The following is a 22,693-nucleotide window of genomic DNA, read 5'->3' on the forward strand; positions in this document are numbered from 1 at the left end:
GTGATGTTTTTTTAATATTATAGTTGATGTTTTTATTGAATAAGGTACCTCTTTGAATTTTTTTCTATAGGAATATTAATAAAGAATATCTGATATTGTACTATTGTATTGTTATGTCTGACAATACTTAGAAATCCCAATCTAAATATGGTTAAAAATAATTACTACCTTTGGCTAAATCATAAACCATATCGTATGTTTTCGAAGATACGTCGTCGTCGTTGATACGTACTGACGTACTGTTGTAGGTGCGTGATTAATGACATTGGACCGGACAGGTCGGTGAAAATATATTATTCAAAAACCGTTTGAAAACTACGACTCGGACAATCGTGTGTGCGTGTTCTACGAATTTTGAAAATAATCATAGGATATTGTGTGCGTTGTGCATGCAGCTTAGTACATTAATCTGTAAGGTTGGCCACTATATTCTGGATTCTGGGTATATTATATTATTATTATTATTATCGTGGACGGTGGACAATACCATACGGTGCGTTTCTACAATACACATCAAAATAACAATAATAATATGCTATAACGAAGTATATTTTTTTTTCTGTCATTTATATTTTATTATGATGAATACATCTCACGATTGTGAGCACCGTGTCCCTCCACCACCGCCTCAAACATCGACCAGCCACACAATATCGTACCCCTATAATACGCATTCCTAACGTCTCCGTCGACCACGACGACGTCTGGTGTTCGGTTTTTTTTCTTCAAGCAGAGTTAAACCCATAAGACGTTATCTAACAGACGTCTGGAATTCCATTTTTACGACGGCACGACGCACAGTGCAAATCATTGTATGGTTATCATTATTATTATACGTCTATTGTGCGGCTGGAAAAACCACATGTAAAATGTCCGCCGCCTTTGTGCCAATGATATTATTGTACCTAGAAGCAGATTTCGTGGAACAATAACTTTTATTATAGAATTTAAAGAATTTATATAAACGAATAAACGTCGAATTATTTTAAATTTTCGAGAAAACGTAATAATATTATATTCACCGTTTTACGCAGACGATTTCCATGCTCGAGCATAACGTATTAACGTCACAGATAAAATAAAACAATTTGTTTCAAATTACATTTATTCTGTGACTATATTTCTCAAAAAGTTCATTTTTGGATCCTAAATTTAAAGTTTATCATTGCAAATGGGATGCACAACTTCAAACGGCGATTTCTATACCGATTACCGTTTCACAATATGGGAAGTGCCCACCGAGTGCGCTACAAATACGAATATACGATAGTGCAATGTTCGTCGGTTGTTCCGTGTTCGTCCTCGTCAGCGTCGCGTGTGCACGACCGATTAACGGAATAAAACATAATCGTGTGTGACGACGTGACTATAATACAACATAATAATTAAACGCATTTTAACGATAATTAAATAACTAAAATAACAGTATAGGGGTACGGACGAGGCACATTTTTCCCGCGTAAATCTAAATTCACCCTAAACCGCTTCGTTTTCGGGACATTTGGTAGACATCAACGACGACTAAGACGTGGTTTAAATATCACGGATCGTCTTAACCCGTTAATTCGTCGCAGATTCATGTTCGAACGTGACACGGACGAAATGAATGGAAACGTGTGTAGCCCTATTTTCCCGCCGACTCACCCTACGATCGCGCACAACAACAACAACAATAATAGTAATAATAATAATATATCGATCACGGTCGTCGCAGTCGTCGCCGCCGCCGCCGGTGCCCGATAGTGGGGCGCATGCTCGACACGAGACCGAGACGAGTGCCGCCACACTAGAGGCGGCTACCTTACGCGTTCAGTAGTTGCGGTCCGCCGGCGAGCACTTATTGACATTTCGACAGTCTGCCGCGCGCGCACCACGTCGGTTATTCCCTCTCATCATTGCCGTTCGTTTGTTAAATTGTTTTTGCCGCCAAAATTTCCAAAGGTGAGTTTCGCCAACGCTGAGACGTCATCAATACACATTTTATTAATAATAACATTGTCGTACGATGTCATGATAATAATAATATTATGAAGTATTAATACGGTCGACGGGCATCGGTGTTTGCTGCTCCGTCGTCGACGTTCGATTTCATTGCACGCATTACACGATGTGTTATTGTTGTTGTTGTTGTTGTGTAGTAGTGCACGTGTTTTTTTTCACACATTATTTGTACCTCACCACACGACCACCGGCTTAAGTTCACCAAAGGGCCTTTTTAATCGACGACCACGTTCTGCGTTTTTTTTTTTTTTTCAGGTACCCATAGGACCATCGCGACTTCAAGATGTCCGAATCGCTCTCGCTGACCGGCATCGGACCCCCGTCCGACACGTGAGTACAACGTCAATAATTAATTTTTTGTGCCCTGTAAACGCTGTTGTTGTCAGCGGTTACGATGATGTGCCTACGATACGGGAATTTTCGATTTTCTACCCACCAACGTGTTTGGTTTTTTGGCCGTTAACTAACCGAGAGTTGTATGGCAGAGGGTGTGGCCTAGGGGGGTTGTTGTGAAAAAAGGTTAGAGGCATTGTAACGCTTCGCACACGACCGAGCACTCGGACGGCGGCACACGACGGACGACGAGATTTGTTGATCGTGCGATTAAGACCGCGGAGTTTGGAATGTTTTTGGACACTCGTCGCGAGTATAGTCAAAACAAATCGAAACTTCGTTTTCGGAGTTTGTGTCTTTTCGTCGCGCTCTTTCGGTCGTCCCGGCGGGGGTGTGAAGAAAATTCAACGTAAAATTTCGTTTGCGTTCGAACCACGCGTGTATTTCAAAAATGTGGGCACACGAAAACAAAACGGATCACTTTTACCTACCTGTAAAACCAGTTTTGGGTAAAATTCTTTCGGTGGCATACCCACCATGGGCGGGCGGGCAAGTGGGCGGCGGGCAGCTGTGGTGCCTGGTAGCCGGCGCGTTTCGAGTGTATTGGTAGAGCAGTTTTTGAAGGCGCGCTTAGGCCCTAACGCCGCGCACGAGAATTCGAATGGAATTACAGACAACCGCCGTCCGTACAGCCGTACCAACCATACCGGTACGATGCATTTTTCTGACGGCGCTTGGTACGAGGATCGGTTGACGTTCGCGTTCGGATAAAACGATAACAATATTATTACGTTTTACGGTGGTGGAAAAGTGACGAAACACGTGACATTCGTCGGGGATGACCAATGTTTAATGATTTCTAAATACAGTGTAACAATAATTTGGAAGGTGCGCTATATATATTTTGTACATAACATTATAATAATATGTACGCACCGATTATGTAAAAACAAAGTCAACGATCGTTTGGTGCTATTCGGCGTTTGCATTATACTTGCTAATAGATTTGATCAACTATTATGCATTTATGCAGCGAATGAGAACAATAACTCAATGCACGGACGTCGTGAGTCGTGACGTTCGTATACATAATATATCATTTAGCGAGTGCGCCACAGAAACAAAAATATGCCAACGATGATTATTCTAATGACGAATATTATGCTTAGCGGTCGAATCGAATAGTTTTTAACAAAATTGTATTCCTTTTTATTGGTATTTTTCCAGTCGAGTTCAGAAAATAATATTGTACTTGAATGATATTGAGGTGCGGTGTCAGGCAGAGTTTTGGAGTAAATTATCGTTAAATCACGTGACTAGGTCAAAAATAGTAATTTTTTTTATTGTTTACGTTTGCGTTAGCGTTAATACGATTAATGATAATAGGCAATCTATTTAATAACATTAATAACATTTCCTACTACAAATTAATATATTATTGTGGTAACTAATTTAATTTATCATATTATATTATTGTTGTGTACCTCAATAATTTCACAAAGATTATTATTGTTATTTTAATATTCTTAAACTTTGTACCAGGTAGTGATTATACTTATTCGTTTCTATTCGAGTTTATATTCGATCGTGACGTTAATTGGGTACGTTCGATCCACAATGAAATCATGATGCCTATCGATTACGGTGTTATTTGTAATTAGCTTGCTTATTTTGGCGTCGACCCTTTGCAACCATAGTGTCCGTTTATTTCCTATAAAATAGTTGCAAAACGTCCAAGCGAGTAACCAGATACCATACCCTGGGGTTCTGGTCGGATGGCAGTGTAATAATTATCATTTGCCCGAACGACTAACCCAATATTATTTATAATTATTAATTTATAATAATTGTGACATGATTTCCTTCTTCTTGATGCTGTGACTTGATACTATATTACTACAGTTACACGAAATTAAGTTCTTAACTTTAATTAATTAGATATTTCCATTTTCCATCATTTGTTTTTTTACGTTTTAAGTGTGGATGTTTTTTTTCTAACGTCTGCCAAATAAACGGTTTTTTTGCCTACGCTATCGGTTGACCGTTGGTACTGCGTTATTCTTAACGGATTGTTTTGTAAGCAGGACAGATTATTCGTTTTTAATCCGTTGTCTAATGTTCGTTTAGACCATAGTAGCTCTAAGCTGGATGTGTTAAAAATTAATAATATGTCTATCATCTAAAAAAAATTGTGTTTTAATAAAAAAAACAGATCTTGTACGCTGGGGCATTTCGTATAGTTCCGGTCGACGGAACGTTGCGCACAGGATCATTGTTCTTGTTTCGTTCTTATTATGAGCTAATGACTTAATGTACTCGTTTTTCACTGGTCGCCGGATATTGTTGGCTTGCCCGTGTAAACTTATATGCCTAAAATAAACAGACCCTGAGAATTGCAATTAACTACGATATATTATTGTAATGTTCACACCAAGCCAATACATTTCGGAAAAAATTCATGAAACGACAATAACATAATACCATGTATGTTGCTCGGTTCCTTTCAACATTCGTCTGCACATTATAATTATTGCAACTTATGGTGTTGCTGTGTCACATTTGATACGTTTTCATGGTAAAAATCAGAATACCAAAACAAGCGAAGAAAGAAACATTTATATTTTTCTTACAATTAGTTATAACAAGGAACATCGCAAATTCAAATGTCGCCAACTTGTCCAGTCATCTCAGCGTGTACGCGTTTTTTGATTTCTCTATCCAATTGTGGTTTATACTAAATACTTAATATAGTACCAGTGTATCACAGAAATTCGAATCTCCAACAGTGTAATCACACGGGTGTTTGAAAGTCTTATCTCCATATTGTAAACGATTTTATTTTTCGTTTTCGATATTTTAATCAATTTTTGATAGTTACCATTTTTGTCGTCATGTAGGTACTTTTGGAATAAACATAGATAGGTAATGACATTCAAGCTCAGGTTGTTATCATTAAGTACAGAATAGTTGCCCAACAAATTTGCGTACAAAATATCAATATATTTTCTTACTTGATTGTTATACCCTTTACGTTGAAATTTTTGTTGTAATCATCAAATTAAACATCTAAAACTCATTAGTTAATTGTCAAGTATATTGTATTGTTTTTTCTTATAGTTATTAGTTTATCATTGCGTATTGATATAACGGCAAAGTTTTTTGAAAATTTAGATTTTTTCAATAAATTTGTTATTCAAATATTGTTCAAATATTTACATTTGTTTTTGTATACAAAATAATATGTACAGAAACTCAATTTTTTTAATACTTGAAATCATACAGTATCGTTGTTGCATTAATGATATTTAAAAATATGGATAATAGGTACTTAGCGGTAATGAATAATTATTAAACGTATAATCGTGATTTGTATGAAAATTAACAATTTATTATAAAAGCAGTCGATCCTTGACAGTGATGATAATATTTTAGATAAATGTCGTACATTTGATTTTTAGTAATAAATAGGTACCTATAGTTAAAATCAATATTATATATATATTCTTTATTATTATCTATATATATTATGTATAAATTCTATAATTTAAAAATCAAACTACGTTTTTGGGTTTCTGATTTTATTTAACTGCATTCATTTTCATTCCCACGCATACATCTGAAAATAATGTATTCTAAATTCTAATTTCGATTTAACAAAAAAAGTAAAACGTTTATTCACAGCATATTTTTTAAGTAGGTAGTAGGTACAGTTATTATAGCCGTCTAATGTCTAGTCTACATACATAAGTCTACAATATGTACTTTAATTTTAAAGATAGTATAATATTAGTAACTACGAATTAAATGTTTTTAAACATTAGAATATTAGATAATTTCCAAGTTCAATTAAATGCGATTAAATATTATACTTTTTTTTTGTTGATAACACTTCTTAAGTAGGTACCTAAATTTATTACAATAACTAAATTATTACCTATTATTTATGTTTTTTTTTCATGAGCTTTAAATATTAAATTATAATAGATTTATGTTCTTAAAATTCTTTTGATATTATTATTAGAAAACATTCCAATAAAATTTAAATGTAGTATTTACGAACTGAACAAGATTACTTGAATATAATATATTTAAAATGATTTCATTAACAAATTAAATATTTTAACCGTAGTCTTATCTTATTTTTATAGTTAATTAATCGATTTTTTCAATTTAATCATTAAATAGATATTGTACAATGAATATATTATATTGTGGATTTAAATATTAGTTTGGAAACGTGTTTAAAATATATTTACAGCGCTTAAAATCTTGATCGAATGTATGAAATCGTTGAATATTATATTAAAATACGTCATAGTAAATACTAAAATACCGAGTAAAATGCCTATTGGCTGTCAGGATTATAGTTGAATATATTATAATATATCATTGTAGTATATAAACATAGTTAGGTATTTTAAGTTATTGTGAGATTTTTTCAAAATATTTGACAATCTATGTATTATTCCAAACTCTTAAACTCGTCTTGACCAAAGTTTATTCGATTGTTTTACCAGTTAAAAAATATTCTTCTCCGTCAAATACGTATAATATCTTTGGTCAATTACGTTTAGCAGCTAAGAACTACTCGTTTATTTGTCCATATTGTGTATTATATATATATTATATTCAGGATGTGTGTAGTTCAGCTACACACGATTGTCCGAAACTCGGACATTAATAAATTCAATAAAACACCATAGAAAGAATGTTGTCACGGTAAAATAACGTGGAGGGTCGACTGTACTGTTGTGAGTTTATGATCATGGAATCCTGGTAACTGGTAAGTATTCGTTGGAAAGTGAAATACTATTGTGAAATTATTGTTAGTGTGAGAAATATCAGGCGTTCGGTATATTAATATTTTTATTTCGTGTATACATTTTACTCTTATCTTCTGTGAATATTGAATATTAAAATTTGGAAGTAGATACTTACCAAGTATAATATTGCGCCAATTATATTTTAGTTTAAAGTGGGCAAAAACCATAAAACAAAAACTTATTTATTTCTTAAAAATTAATTATGTTTTATTAATTCACTATATATTATTAGTAATTGAATCATGTATAATATGATATATTTTTAATCTTATAGGTCAAAGTTATTTTTTCGTAACTTAGAAATAAATAAATAAAACTATAGTGCTTATCTAATGACAAAAAAAAGTTTGCAACTTTGATAAAAACAACTATAAATTGTCTTCCGATGAATTCTTGAATATAAATAAACTGGGCAATATTTTATCTCAAATCTCAATGCGTTGCGGCAAAGCTTTTCTTATCAATTTATCATATGTCCAGAAAATATTAACACTGATACTAAAAATTGGCAAACCTAATAGTACCTATATAACCGTTAAATTTGTATTTTATTACCGTTATTCCTATTACTGCCCTAGTTTTATTTTATTCGAATTTGAATTATTTTTATTTTTATGTTATTAATTATTATATAATATTAGGCATACCACAAAGTAGTGTTTTTTTCCATACTAAAATCGTGAACATGAAATTAAATACTTATAATTTATTCTATAGTATTTAATTGTGCTATTAATTATAAATGAACTAAATACCAATTTGTATTGCTACAAAATTATATTTTTTATGATTGAATTTGTCTCAATTCATTTTATTCCGATTTTAAATTTGGTGATTTAAATTATCCTTCAACATTTATTTTTGTATACCATTCAATATTTGAATTTATTTATTATTTTCCGCCCAAAAGTTAGTTGGTACGCCGACTACGGACTTACATTATCTTGTATAAACTAAATAAATAAAAACTATTGTGTTGTTTATAATATTATTACGGTACACAATTATTTTTTCAATTTTTATTATTAAATAAAGTTTTACTGACGTAAATCATCTTAACTTATTGTTCATCAAATTACATTTTTTTTTAAACATTTGACAATTGATAACAATTAGAATAATATTAGTAATAAGATATCGGCTACGTTTTGGTATTTAGTAACTCGGTGACAAAAAAAAAAAAAAACCAATTATTTTGGTACATTCGTTTTATAGTGCAGCATTTTTATGGCTGGGAACAAAGATATTCTGAAAACGTACAAGGTACAACAACTTTATAATATTTACTAGTTTTGTTCTATGAAATAATGACTACATCTCTACGATTTTATACTCGAAAAATAAAGGAAAGGAACGGTGTCGACGGAGACGATAAACCATGGGGCCCTGGTAGCCATTTCTATGAACATATTACAAACGCAACAACTCTCTCAACGTTTTTGCTCTATCTAAAAATTCGATCCGTAATATTCAAAGTGCATTTATTCAAAATGCGTCGCTTTTAATTGGTTGTAGCAAGCATAGTAAATACGTTTAAAACTTTAAACTCTTTTTTTGATCATGACGTATTTTGGTATTCGTTACATAATTTTATCCTCGACTTGAATTATAGATGTGTATTATATTTCAGCATTATATTTGTATCGGATATTTTTTAATTTATAATATTTCGTGGTTTCTAAACTTTGAACGAAAATAAAATGCCCAAAAATACACAGACTTCTTTCTGTTATTTATTTTTTTTTTATGATCATGATGTACTCTAAGTATTGTATTACCATCGAATATAGTTACATCAATTATATTATGTAAAATTAACTGGTACAACGTTAATTTTTAAAGCATTGTGACAACAAAATTCCATTACATAATAATATCTTATCGAATAAAACAAAAAAAATTAATTTAGTGACATTATAAAGATCATATTACAATTATTATCTTTTTTTGTAGATTTTTCATTTTAATGTTCTTTAAGTTAATTCATTTATAGCTGTCGATTTTCCAAAAACTATATCAATGATCTTCGTGTTGATAATATTAGCAATAATTTTATGTTTCTATATTGTGCTTAATGTTGATAAATAACCAAATCATCTTTGTACCATGCATTTAACCTATATCATTTAATTTACTTACCCTATATTTTGCAATAGTTCCCATATAATTTAATATTGTCGAATCTTAAGGGTAATATTAATAAACTGCTCCAAAACAACTTAAAAACTTTCGACTTCAAGGGCAAGAATTAAGCACATTAATTGCTCTGATTTTTAATATTAATTACTAACAATAGTCAATAGGTATATAATAATTCATTGTGAGTGAAGTTGGTTTACAATTTTATTTTATGCATAGAATCAGTTGTTAGAAATTGTAATTTATTGTTAATTATTGTATGTATAACCAATATAATATACAACATTATAATATATTATACCCATATAATGCAAATATTATTTAATGGTGCTGAAATTGAATTTTAGATACTTAAAAAGTGGGGGGAATATAATTCTATATAATTTTCCCTAAATATTCTTACGTGTGTGATAGTCACGCCAGTATTTAATTACCTAAGTTATGTTAATTAAAATTCAATCGTATCGTTCTTTGTACTTTCAGCAAGAATCAAAAATCAAAATCGTACGCTGTGAATGTGCAACAGGAAAACATGTCGCTCAACGCCAATGGATCTCCGCCATACGATCCTCACGCGCATAGGATACTTGAACATCCCACCACGTGAGTACCATAAATTGACTAGTTAATTTACAATATTGATAGTAAAATCATAAAAATCTCTCGAACAATTGAAGTGATGTAGAAAGTTATAAAATTAATAACAGTCGACAGACAAAAATCGAATTACTTACAAATTGAATCTTATTAGCATACATTTTTTGAAATTTTTTTATAAGTATAATAATATTATAATGGTCGAGAGGAACAAAACAACCCATATGTTCAGTATACTAATTTTTCATCTCATAAAATATTGATCATTACTTCCAATTTCGGAACTATAGCTATACATGTTGTAGGTACTATATATTATTTTACTATCATACCCGTTTTTGTATAATACAATATAACATCTATATTATGTACATGACGGTTAAGGTGTTGGCTATTACCACTATAAAATTATATAATATTATTATTTATTTAAACGAATCAAATAAGATCGAGGATAGTGTATACTGTATATATTAAAAAAATTACCTAAGCATTATTACTTATTAGACCCGGATCGTTGTTCGTGTCGTGATGTTTCTATGATAATTAATAAGTACTACTTTTTAGATTTTGAAATCTGTTGGTATTCGTTTCTTATTCATTAGATGTTCAGAGGACTTGAAAATCTCTAAGTATATATTATGCTCTTACGCACTTAAAAACTTGTTCAGGAAAAATATACACTTCGTTATTATAGAAATAAAAATACGATTAATATATTTATGTGAAATAAATTCCGTCATCTACATCCAGGAGCTAGGACATACACAAGGGGGGGTGGATACTTTGCATAATAAATCGTTTGACAAAATTATGACTGAGAACTAGTTGATTTCCTATACCCTGTCGTGTCATTTCGATCGGATACGATATTAGTATATTACTATAGCGAAATTATTATTAATATTAATAAATGTGTTTTTATCTGTCCAAAGTAATTCAACACTAACACTATGTTGTGTTAGAAAAAATGCTTACCATTTACCACGTATGCGTGATCAAATAAGTACATAATTCGTGTCATAAGTAGGTATATACCATACCAGTATATTATAATACGCTCGTACGCGTTCCACAATGAACGATAATTATTATTACCATTGATCGACGGCGTGCACAGTCATCGCAGACAAACAATGTTATGTTCATTATACAAGACTTGTCTGTGCACGCGTTCGATCTATCATCACTGTGACAATTATAGACAACAGTGATATACTTAAAAAAAAAACGTATCGCATGTATAATATTAATGATATTAATTGACAACTCGCAGGCCGTATAGCTAAGTTCAAATTGACGACTCTTCAAACGCGTTCGTATCGACCGACGACCGTAGTCGTACTGTCATATACTTGTAAAATATTGTACCAATAATCATTGTTGTTGTCGCAACGCCCGCAACCGCTTATTTCGATATTAACCGCATACCACGTTTAATATATCGTCGAGTATATTATGTCCGTAATTTATTATTAATTAATAACGTCGTTAATTGTTAACGACGTCCAATTCGTGTATATATTTTTGACCATTACGACGTATGACGAGTGATAGCTGTGTAATAAACATCATCACTGTTGATGCGCTATGGTACGATTGATGTGACTGCTAATGTCATACCTAATAATATAATATATTAATTATGTTTACGTTTTATCTGTTGCCGCTTGTAGAAATTCCGAGACGCTCATCCACTTGCTCAAAGGCAGTTTGGGAACCGGGATTCTGGCTATGCCCAATGCCTTCTACAACTCCGGATTGCTCGTCGGGACCGTGGGCACCATACTTATCGGTATCTTGTGCACGTATTGTTTGCACGTTTTGGTAAGTGTAACGTAGTCCGGAAACGATTTTTTTCATGGGGCAAAAAGAGAGAATTGACTATTGCTCTATGCACAGTTGTGTACTGATATGATACGTTTTGCCAGGTCCTGGTAAAACGGATGTGTCCCACGTCCTGGTAAAACGGATGTGTCCCACACGTGACCACGTCGTCCTGCGGAAGGATTGGAAGAATCATCAGGAACTGGTTAAATGCACTATGGTTCGACATATATATAATTAAAAATACTGTAATTATTATGCTTTTGTGTTTCACCCGGACCCGCCAAAAAACGCATAAAAAAATAATTGCTTTAGTTTTAACACTGTAGATGTCACACTATAGTGCGTTTAACCGGTTCCTGTGGATTTTAGCATTTCCCGTACCACCGGACCGCGACGTGAAGCGGTCAAATGGCACGTCCGTTTTACCCGAGGGGGAGAGATGGCTAAACCACATTTTTTAGAGAATTCTTTTTTTTTAATTTGAATGATTCGATTGAAATAATTCATAATTTAATAGTACCTATTTTTTACTATAATGAGTACTTAAATTATTGCTACCTATTTTTACTATTTTTAGTACTTATTATACTGAGTACTACAATGCAAGAAATTTAACAGAATTATTTTCTAATTATTTTTTGAAATTTTAAAAATAATGTGCTTCTGATAATATATTAAATTGTTATTAAGTAAAAAAAAAGATTTACAGGGAGTAGTACCATAACCCATTCGATCTGTTAAACATCTTAGCTATATTCAGGGGCCGGAGTGGCGCAGTGGTCACGCAGTTGATTACGACTCACACATTCATCGGTTCGATTCATAGCAAAGTGCAAAAAAAAAATTTGGGTGGTTCTACGTGATCACTAAATCCCCACGCTGTCGTCCGATTGCGTCATCCGGTTTCCAACTAAGTCCCACTCCACTGGGAGTGAAGACCGCACATGTCTCCTCTTGGAGAAGGGGGGTAGTATCATATATATTTAGTGATATATACATAGATAAATATATCACATGGTCTCCCTACTACCCACTTGTGATAAGCATTGACGAAGACCTAGAGGTCATTTCAATGAACAAATAAAAAAAAAAATTTAGGTATGGGATTTAACCCACTAAATTTAATGGCTCTAGCCACGTATGGGTAACATAATAATATGATGTATAGAGTCACCTACTGCTCGGTATACAGACGTTTACTAAGTTTTCAATATTTACTGTTTTTTTTTTCTTCTAGGTCAGATCTCAGTACCTATTATGCAAGAGACACCGAGTACCCATACTCAGTTACCCGGATTCCATGAAATACGCACTACAAGACGGTCCGGCCTTTTTGAAATTCGGAGTTCCTCTTTCTGCGTTGGTGATTTTATTTCAACACTTATACTATTATGCCTATATAATGCCGTGTAAATATCTGCGCGTTCTTAAAAAAAAACTATGCAGTGACACTTTGATCGCGTATTTTAATAAAACAAATAAATATTGGTATATTTCTTTCACCCACGCCACAAAAAAAAAAAATTGCGTGACAAATGACTATCAACGAAATGAAATGTTATAAGTTATAAATATGAATAATATTATTTAACATTAAAACGGGTGTCTGTTTTTTAGTTTTCATTTAATTTTCTGAAATTAAATTATCCGTAATATATATCTTATGAACGTACATTCCACATGTTGGTACATGCAAATTATTGCATAACACGGCCTATATTATAGTACCTACTTTTTAGCGTTGAAGTGTTCACTGTGTTCACAGTTAATGATAATATAACTAATTGTCAATTCTATATATTACTCTCTTTGCTACGTATAATTGTCTAGGTACCTATACCTAATTGTGGTTTATGTTTGTATACAACATGTTTTCTACATAAAATATATTTTAAAATATTATGTGCTTTTATCTGAAAGTTATCGTAAAAATATATTAGAAAATAAAATAGGTATAAATAAATGAAATGAGATATTGAATATTAGTTAGACTAGGTGTTAGATCATCATAATAATATATGCATAATATCATTTTGAAAAAAAATGTAATTCCTCAGTTTCCGCCTATATATGTAGTAACTAGTAAGTATCGCAGTAACGATATACTTCCTACCAACGTGTTTTAATCATCATTATTACGACCTTGGCGCGCCGTTTAGACCACCAAGCGACCGTTATTATAATAATATTTATACCGCCGTGTTAAAGCTCTTAAAAAGTTTAAAAATAAACACGGTAAATAACCCTATTAATTGTATAGGTACATTATTATTTAGTGGCGTATTTGTAGTATTAGCACTATCGTTTGCAATTATTATAACGAACTACTGTTTTTTTTTTTTTTTTTTTTTATGCAGGATTATCGTTGACGGGTTCTTGATCGTCTACCAACTAGGAATATGTTGCGTATACATCATGTTCATCGGGACCAGCATCAAACAGGTTAGTAATTAAGTGATTTTGATATACATGTAGATTTATCGTTTAAGCAAAGTGTGTGACGTCAATCATAAGGGCGTTTTTGGACATTTTAAAAAGTTAGAGTGCTACACGAAATTCTAAGCCTTTTGCCCTATCCCTCCCACGTAAAATTATGAATCTAAAATCGATTTATGAATTACATCTATGTACTTTTATAATAATAATAATAATAATTTTTTTTATGCGGACGGGGGTTTGCTGTTTTTGTTCTTGATTTTATTATAATAAGTAATTCTTAATATTAAAAGCGCATAATGTTATAGTCACCAGACCTTACCTTGCATGACTATATTATAGAGTAAAGACCGTGGTCGCGTGTTAGGATTCGTCATTTGTATTTTCTATTTTGTCAATAGTTTTATTACAACAATAATTATTTTAATTGATTATTGTTGTAATAAAACTATTGACAAAATAGAAGAATAATTATTCTTACTGATTGTAAATAACTGAATTGTTTTCGATTAAGAGGACGTTTCACCCGCATGTGTTGTCTCCGTCTTACAAGTGTGTAACATTGCAAAAACTGAACCGAGAACCGAAAAGATACAGTTATAACTAAGAAACGAAATTTTCACAACATAAAAAGGATAATTTTGTCTGTGCAATATCGTTTTTATTTTTTCGATATCACATCGATATTCTTATTGTTTTATAATACATTAATTTTGTGTTTTTTAAGCATGAATAACTTTTTTTGTGGTTCTGATATCGAAAAAATAAAAACGATATTGCACAGACAAAATTCTCCTCTTTATGTGGTGAAAATATCGTTTCTTAGTTATAACTGTATCTTTCTCGGTTCTTTCCCGCGCGAAACAGTTTTTGCAATGTTACGCACTTGTAAGACGGAGACAACACATGCGGGCGAAACGTCCTCTTAACGCATATATTGATTACGATGTCTTAATATAAATTAGTGAGGTTATTAATACATGTTCCGTGATTGTTTTATATTCAACTGATTATGCAGTTGTAAGTTACAAGTTACAAACACAACGATTAATTGAAAAATAGTGAATTCGTAATCTAATGAAAAAATTATGTCGCCCTACACTAAAAACTTGTCGAGTGAAAGATGTCATCTGATGATATTGATGAAATTTGTATGATCTGTGAATTAATTAATCGTGTGCGAACTGAGAATAGATTTGCGCTTTTTTATCATGACATCATGAAAGATCGCCTATTTAGCGGTGGCATTTAACAATGACGTCATTGCGAGTCGTTCCGATTTCGACTCTGGAACGAATGGCACCGATAGATAATTTATTATGTTTATTATTTAAACTTTTATCATTATTAACTACCATTTTTTTCTTCTTCGCAGGTGTTGGATATTTACATCCAACCGTTGAATGAGCGGTACTACATGTTGATGATGCTGATCCCATTAGTGGCCATCATTCTCATCAGAAACTTGAAGCTCTTGGCACCCTTCTCGCAGGGAGCTAACATTATCACGTTCGCTGGACTTGCCATTGTGCTCTGGTACATATTCACCGATCTGCCGCCCATATCTTCAAGACCGTTGATCGGTGAACCAAGAAAATACACCCTGTTCGTGGGCACAACCCTGTTCGCGTTGGAAGCCGTCGGCGTTGTAAGTTTCCGGCTTCCGGTATACGTAAAAATAGTTCCGAAATCCTCGAGCCTTACTGTATAATATAATAATGCACAGTAATTCAACTTTTTTCTTGCGAAAGTGTCAATATTCGATTGATCGATATAATTTTACGTGCAGATGTAGACGGCACTTGTATCGTGTTTGGATTTTGATAAAAATGTTTTTAAATACTTTGTCCGGCGATAGAACGAGTCGATTCTGCGCAACCACAGTGAAACCCTGCTATCGAAACTGGTTCTTTTTGGCTGGGTTTTAAATTGGGTGCACAGAAAAACTGATTTCGGTCGGCTCAGTGCGCGTTCTCTCGCTGTACTTTCAATATTTTACGAAGACGTTATTTCAACACGTGCAAACCTAATAAAATGATTATCAAGGTTTCAAGTGACTTTTTTTAATATTTCGACTTACCCTTCTCAAGATTCGACCACTTGAAATAGCAATATACTAGTTTTAATAATATGTAATAAGGAGAGCAGAGAACTTATAGTCATAAAAAATCACCAAATATGTATTTTAAAAATAAAAATGAAAACAAGAATATTTTCATTTATTTATTTGTTTGTATTTTATTCAACTGAATTTATTATTTTGAATTAGTCTTATTTATTCAATTATTCATTTATTCATTTGTTACAACTTTCAGTAAAAATGTGTATTATAAATTATAATTTATAAAATGATCAGGCTTTTACGAAAATCGTGTGCTAGGACCATAATACGACCAAAATTAAAAATAAATTGTTTTGTTTTGGGTTATTTATTCAAATAAAAAAGTCAGGTAAGAAACAATTTATAAAAATATTAATGAAGTTAAAATATGTCTCAATTTTTTTTAAAACCAGCATGCCCTTAAGATACAAAAATGCATTTATATGCAATATAAAATTTCAAAATCAACTTAGTGAGAGTGTGAAACATATTTTTTTCGTACTCTGCTAATTTTGTGATTGTGTGAATCAAATATGCAAATGATACAAGTCCTCTGCCTGAGTAATAAATAATAAAGCTTAATATATTATGTTATGTAGGTACTGGCGTTGGAAAACAATATGAAAACTCCGGCGTCCTTCGGTGGCACAACTGGCGTACTTAACGTCGGTATGACCATCATCACAATTATGTACGTTGGGATGGGTTTCTTTGGGTACGTCAAGTACGGCTCAGACGCTAAGGGCAGTGTCACGCTCAACCTTCCAGAAAAAGACTAGTAAGTTTTAATACTCATTCACAGATTTTTTTTCTTTCGCATTTTCTTCATATTATTTATGAAAATGTATTTGTTCATCGACGTTTTTCAATTAAAAATAGGTATTGAAAGTTATGCTTCAGATTCCGGAGATTAAAAGTATATAGGTTACCGTTTGAAAACCGGCATACTGTAATCCACGGTTAAAAAAAAAAAATCGATATAAAGCGTAACATTTGGTGTATTGTACAAGCATTGTAAATTGTTCAGAAAAATAAAATGCTTATTGTTATGTAAAATATAATTCTGTCCAATATTATAGTATTAATTTTTTTAACTTCGTTCAGGTGGACGAACATTTTTTGCTCTTGGATTTTTTGAAATTTTTTCATCCAATAAAAATAACAGTGATTACAAGAAGTTGAACATAGAGATTAAAGAAAAAATGATATGCCTAATATTAATTTCTTTATTATTATTTGAAATTTTAAAATATATATAAATAAGAATAAATTACTACAGCTCTACTATTTATTTGAAATATCTTATGGACTGTGGTTAAGGAAGTCTAAAAGTATTTATTGGCAGAATAATATTCAGGTTACTCGGCTTACATACCAAATAATTCGTATTTGATCTATTCTTTTGCAATCAACACAGATATGCGTGCTTATTGTAATCAAATGTTGTTGTCGGTTGTGGAGTGGGGAGTGAAATTAATAAAAGGAAATAAAAACAGTTACTGCAACAGGTGTCCGCGTGCCTATTCCGGTTATTTTTTTTTTACGATTTTCACTTGTAAAAATACACTTCATTTTATTCCAGACATTTCCTGTTGGGGAGGAGGTTTTCGAACCGACTCGAAAAGATTTGAATATTAAGTCATAGCAGCCTCTTTTCTGGGCACCGCTGTCCGTTGGATGATATTACATTGTCATTTTAAACTTTTGTTTGTTCTATAGCCTCTCCCAAGTGGTCAAACTCATCTTCGCGTTCGCCATATTCATCACGTACGCGCTCCAAGCTTACGTACCGGTGGATATTATCTGGAATACGTACATGAAGAAGAGGATTCAAAACTGGGACAAGACGACCATGGAATATCTGCTCCGTATCTCCGTCGTGGTCGTTACGTGTAAGTATAATAACGCACGAAACGACTGCCCCAATGGCTTATGTTACCGTGGCTAACTATATTATATTTTTTAATAATGGCTCTAAGTCCAAAATATCAGTTCACTTGTTTTGAATCTGTTTTTATGATTTAGTCCATTTTTATTCTCTGGATGTATATGGGAGGGGGGGGGAGATAATTATATAAATGTAACAATTTTAAAGATTCAGTTTAACTGCAGCAAGTTGCGATATACTAAAGCTAGGTCGCTTATAAGTCTATTTCACGGAGTCCCTATTCCCAACTACCCAAAGATTTTACTAATATGCGTATGACATGGATCATTAGAATTTATCATCAAGTTTTGTATATGACTTTTTCTGCATTTAGTTTAAATAGTATATTATAGATAATGTGGCGTAACAAAAATGACTAACACTAACATATATGTAACTACAATTAACCAATTATTTAATATGATTACTTTTATGATTATTGTTAGTTATCATTTATTTTAGGCAATGTAGGTATATTTTCGCTTCCAAGATGTATCTTGCCAGATTCTAGCTCTCCTTCATTCAGATTTCAATGGTTTTTAGATCTTCTTTAGCTCGACCTCCTCTCTATATGGTTGTTTATAGGCGTCTAGGTTGTTTTTCTTCGTTTTGTGTTTTACGTGGTCTTCATTTCGTGACTTTCAGTCATTTAGCTCTCAGTTTTTTTGTTTTTGAGTATACTCAGTACTCACTTTATAATTTATACTTGACTTGATAAATAAAGTATTCAAATTCTCTGTTTGATAATATCTCGTATAAATTACTTGTTAATATAAAGCATAAAGCGTTCCATATCAATCATAAATAAAGCATAAGTCCTAGACCCATTGATACCTATGTATATAAATATAATCTATAATATATAATATTTCGTTTGTAGTTTTGTAGTTATACAGTCTACAATTTTATAACAGACCTATAGGTAGCTCGGTTTATTTTAAGATCACGTTTTCTATTTATAGTATTATTTTAAATTAATTTTTGGCATAGAAGATTTATTTCGAACCTACCCGTCATCGCCTATAAATCAAAACCATTGAGAAAATGTAAATATCTTAAGTGAAATGAATTAATAAATCTGAAAAAAATAGACTTGTATATTGTGTTATGTTTATAGTTAAATCATCATAAATGTTTTACACATTTTATAAACAATTTTTTCCAACAAAATATTGCAGTAAATGTGTACGTGTTTATCTAAACAATTTTAAAACATTTATCTCTAATTTCGGTCCAACCCAAATGTATTTTTTTAATTGTTAACAATAACATTTTAGTTTCAGACAAGTGTTGTATATCGATGAGCACTGCAATATGTTATCTTAATAATATGGTAGTTATTATCATAATATACTATTACGATAACTTCGTAGTTTAGAATAATAGTGTATAGTATTGTATAACATAATGATTAGACACAGAAAAATACTCATACCTTCGGCATGTATTCAGTATTGTTATTTGCCAAACATTCACTTTGAAGTAACGCCAAATGTCGTCGTCAATAATGTGTATATTTTATTTTTACCGATTGCCAACAAGCAAATGGTTTACAAGTGTATAACATGATATGTCTAGCTTAGCTGTCTTCAAAACTTTATAATAATTTGAATAGGACTATAAAATACGTGTAGTACATCGAAAAATCAGCTATACAAGTTTTAATCCAATAAGTTAATGTGATGCAAAATATGGAGTCAAACAAAAAAGCTGAATTTATAATATCCTCTTTTAAATGTTTATTGCTTTGGCTATGACTCTAAAGACGTTTGTTTACCCCGTTAGTTAGGTTATAATGTTGTGGTAGACGGCGGATGTACATTGGCCTCAATCAGTACACGGGTTTCTAGAGTGATCGAATTTCTATTTTTGTCATACTTTCAACAACATGGAAATGTTCACATTATTTACAATCCTTCTGTTGGTTTTTTTTCAATTTACCTGTATGCATTACTCTAGATAGTGATTTATTGATTACAATGGCAGTGGAGGTGTTCAATTTGAGATTGTGGGAGGAGGTGAATTTTATCCTCAAAAAATAACAACATTAAAATGAATAACGTTTTAATGTATTAGTATGTCTAATAATAATAATTTCTTTTTAAACGAATTCAATTTCATAATAATATGCATTTACTTTTAACCAACCATTTTAGTTTAAGTAATTTAAAATTCACTTTTACAAAATATCCACTATATAAGACGTGTATATATTCGCTGAAAAATAAAACTCTGATATAACTACACGCTAAGACGACAACGTCGTGTTCTTGAATCAAACAAATCATCGTTAATCAAACTCTATAGCATATACCGTATACCTACCTGATATCGTTTTTTTTTTTTTACAAACGAATGTCTGCAGTCCTGCTGGCCGTCGCCATTCCGCTGTTGGAGCTGTTCATATCGCTGTTCGGCGCACTGTGTCTGTCCGTGTTGGGCATCGGTTTCCCGGCGCTCATCGAGATCTGTGTCCTGTGGCCCGAACGTAACTTCGGCCGCTTCTATTATGTACTCATCAAGGACATCATATTGATCATCATCGGCATCCTTGCCCTGGTGCTGGGCACGTACATCAGCTTGCAGGACATCGCCAATAAGTTGTAACGCGAATACGATTTAATATTATTATCTTAGCCTGTATTAAGTTATTCCCTATTATATACATATAACGAAGAAACATATATTTACCAACCGTGCCCATAATGTTTTATTATTATTATTATTACGATTGCGAGCATATTTTTGTCTCAGTTTATTTTTTTTTTTTTAAAGTATTTAATTTATGTGCGTGAACGTAAATCGCGCGCGTGTTCACAGGGTCGTCTTCGTCGTTTCGGCGTTTGTCAAAAAACGACGAGGTTTACGTTACGCCTAGTAATTTTTTATCCTTAAAAGTCTTCGGACACGTCTGTCGTAGCGCATTAGGTTGTTTTCGGTAGTGAAAAATCCGTCCGGACTCTTCGTGTTAGAGGTACAGCTCGAAAACGGAATTCGCACCGATTCAATCAATATTGTTCTTTGTGTTCATCGAAAGGAACAGTACCATTATAATATTATGTTTCCCACCAGAATTGTTTTTCTATTGTCATTATTTTTTTTTCGACGATTGTTCTTATGTTTGCCTCCGTCGTGTGTAGGCGTCTGACACTATAATATAGGGCGAGAGTAGCTCAATTTTTAAATTTTTTGATAAAACAATAATAATATAAAATACGTTAAAAGCACGTGGTTATCATTTTGAACAATGGCAATATTTTATTTTTATACAAAATGCGGATTTTCTAGTGCCTCTAGACTATAAATAATAATAATAATAATGTTAAACTTAATGAATATTAAATATTGTTTAAAAAGTGTTATACATAGTTTTACATTGTAATAATTTCTTAAATATACATCATAATTAAAAGATGATAACAATGTTATGTGTAGTTAATAACATCTTCTGTTGTAAGAACCACATTATATTGTAAGTTTGATTTAGTGACTGAGACTCTATTAGTAATAAATAATAATAATATTTTTGTTAATATCGCAATGACATTGTTATGTTCGGGCAAATGTGTCCATAGTAAAGCTGATTATTTTTAAATACTGTAAGTTAAGATTTTTTAAAATATTGTGTAAATAAACACTATTAAAACAATAGAATTATTTTTATTTCTGTATATTCAATAAATGCACCTGAATTTGTCTTGTTAAATGGTAAATAGAGGTCATACAGATTTGCAGACAAATACATTTTACTAATTTCCTAATTATAATTGCTCATTTAAAATTTAAATACCTATTATCATACTAGTGATATCTTAAAATAATAAATATTAGCAATAGATTCTTTCACACAGATGATGATCACTTGATGTCTTGAAAAAAACTAGTATTTATTTACTATTTTAGTATATTATAGTTCATAATTATGGACACATACTTAAAAAAAAAAAAAAAAAAACAATAGCTACTCAGTGAAGTTGAACTGATTTGTATATCGAGATTTGCATATTATGAACATGATATAATAATTGATAATCTGATCCATTGAACTATTGTTTGTATTATGTATTATTGAAGTTGTGCATTATATTTAAACAATTGATATTTTGATTCGAGAGGATGTCGGCCCATTATTTGTTTTTCTATGACTCGTGCAAAACTTAGAAAAGTAGAAAATATTGTGTAGTTGCTAAGTTATATTACCAAGTGTTTGTAGTGTTTGCACCTTGACTTTTTTACCATATTTCAATTTTTCCACGATGTATGAGCATTTTTAACTATAATAATTTTCATTTACTCATAACTCAAACTGGTGAAAGCAATTTTTTTATTTTGCCTTTGTTGCTGTGTATAACATGAGTATAATATATGTGATGTATACCCCTATTACCCCTTAACTATAAGTTAAACTAAATAAAATAAAAACTTCAATTTAGATGTACCATACAATGCTCCTAAATAGTTATGGGTTCCTTATAGCTTATATTTTCTGAAAGCATAACTATATAT

The 22,693-nt window shown here is 31.8% G+C and overlaps 1 protein-coding gene across 1 annotated transcript; it reads left to right on the plus strand.

The window, feature by feature from the left end:
* The first annotated feature begins 1,780 nt into the window (after window positions 1-1,780).
* Window positions 1,781-21,841, plus strand: LOC107165783 (proton-coupled amino acid transporter-like protein acs). The gene is made up of 10 exons (XM_089218741.1): window positions 1,781-1,941; window positions 2,257-2,331; window positions 9,780-9,899; window positions 11,570-11,720; window positions 12,961-13,082; window positions 14,081-14,165; window positions 15,535-15,807; window positions 16,860-17,038; window positions 17,980-18,152; window positions 20,553-21,841. Exons 2-10 carry the CDS (start codon window positions 2,285-2,287, stop codon window positions 20,792-20,794), a joined length of 1,392 nt encoding a protein of 463 aa, XP_089074867.1. The 5' UTR covers window positions 1,781-1,941; window positions 2,257-2,284; the 3' UTR covers window positions 20,795-21,841.
* Window positions 21,842-22,693: the final 852 nt, after the last annotated feature.

Source organism: Diuraphis noxia, unplaced genomic scaffold, assembly GCF_037042655.1.
Source record: "Diuraphis noxia isolate RWA-SAM2 unplaced genomic scaffold, SU_Dnox_SAM2 contig0002, whole genome shotgun sequence".
Lineage (NCBI taxonomy): Eukaryota > Metazoa > Arthropoda > Insecta > Hemiptera > Aphididae > Diuraphis > Diuraphis noxia.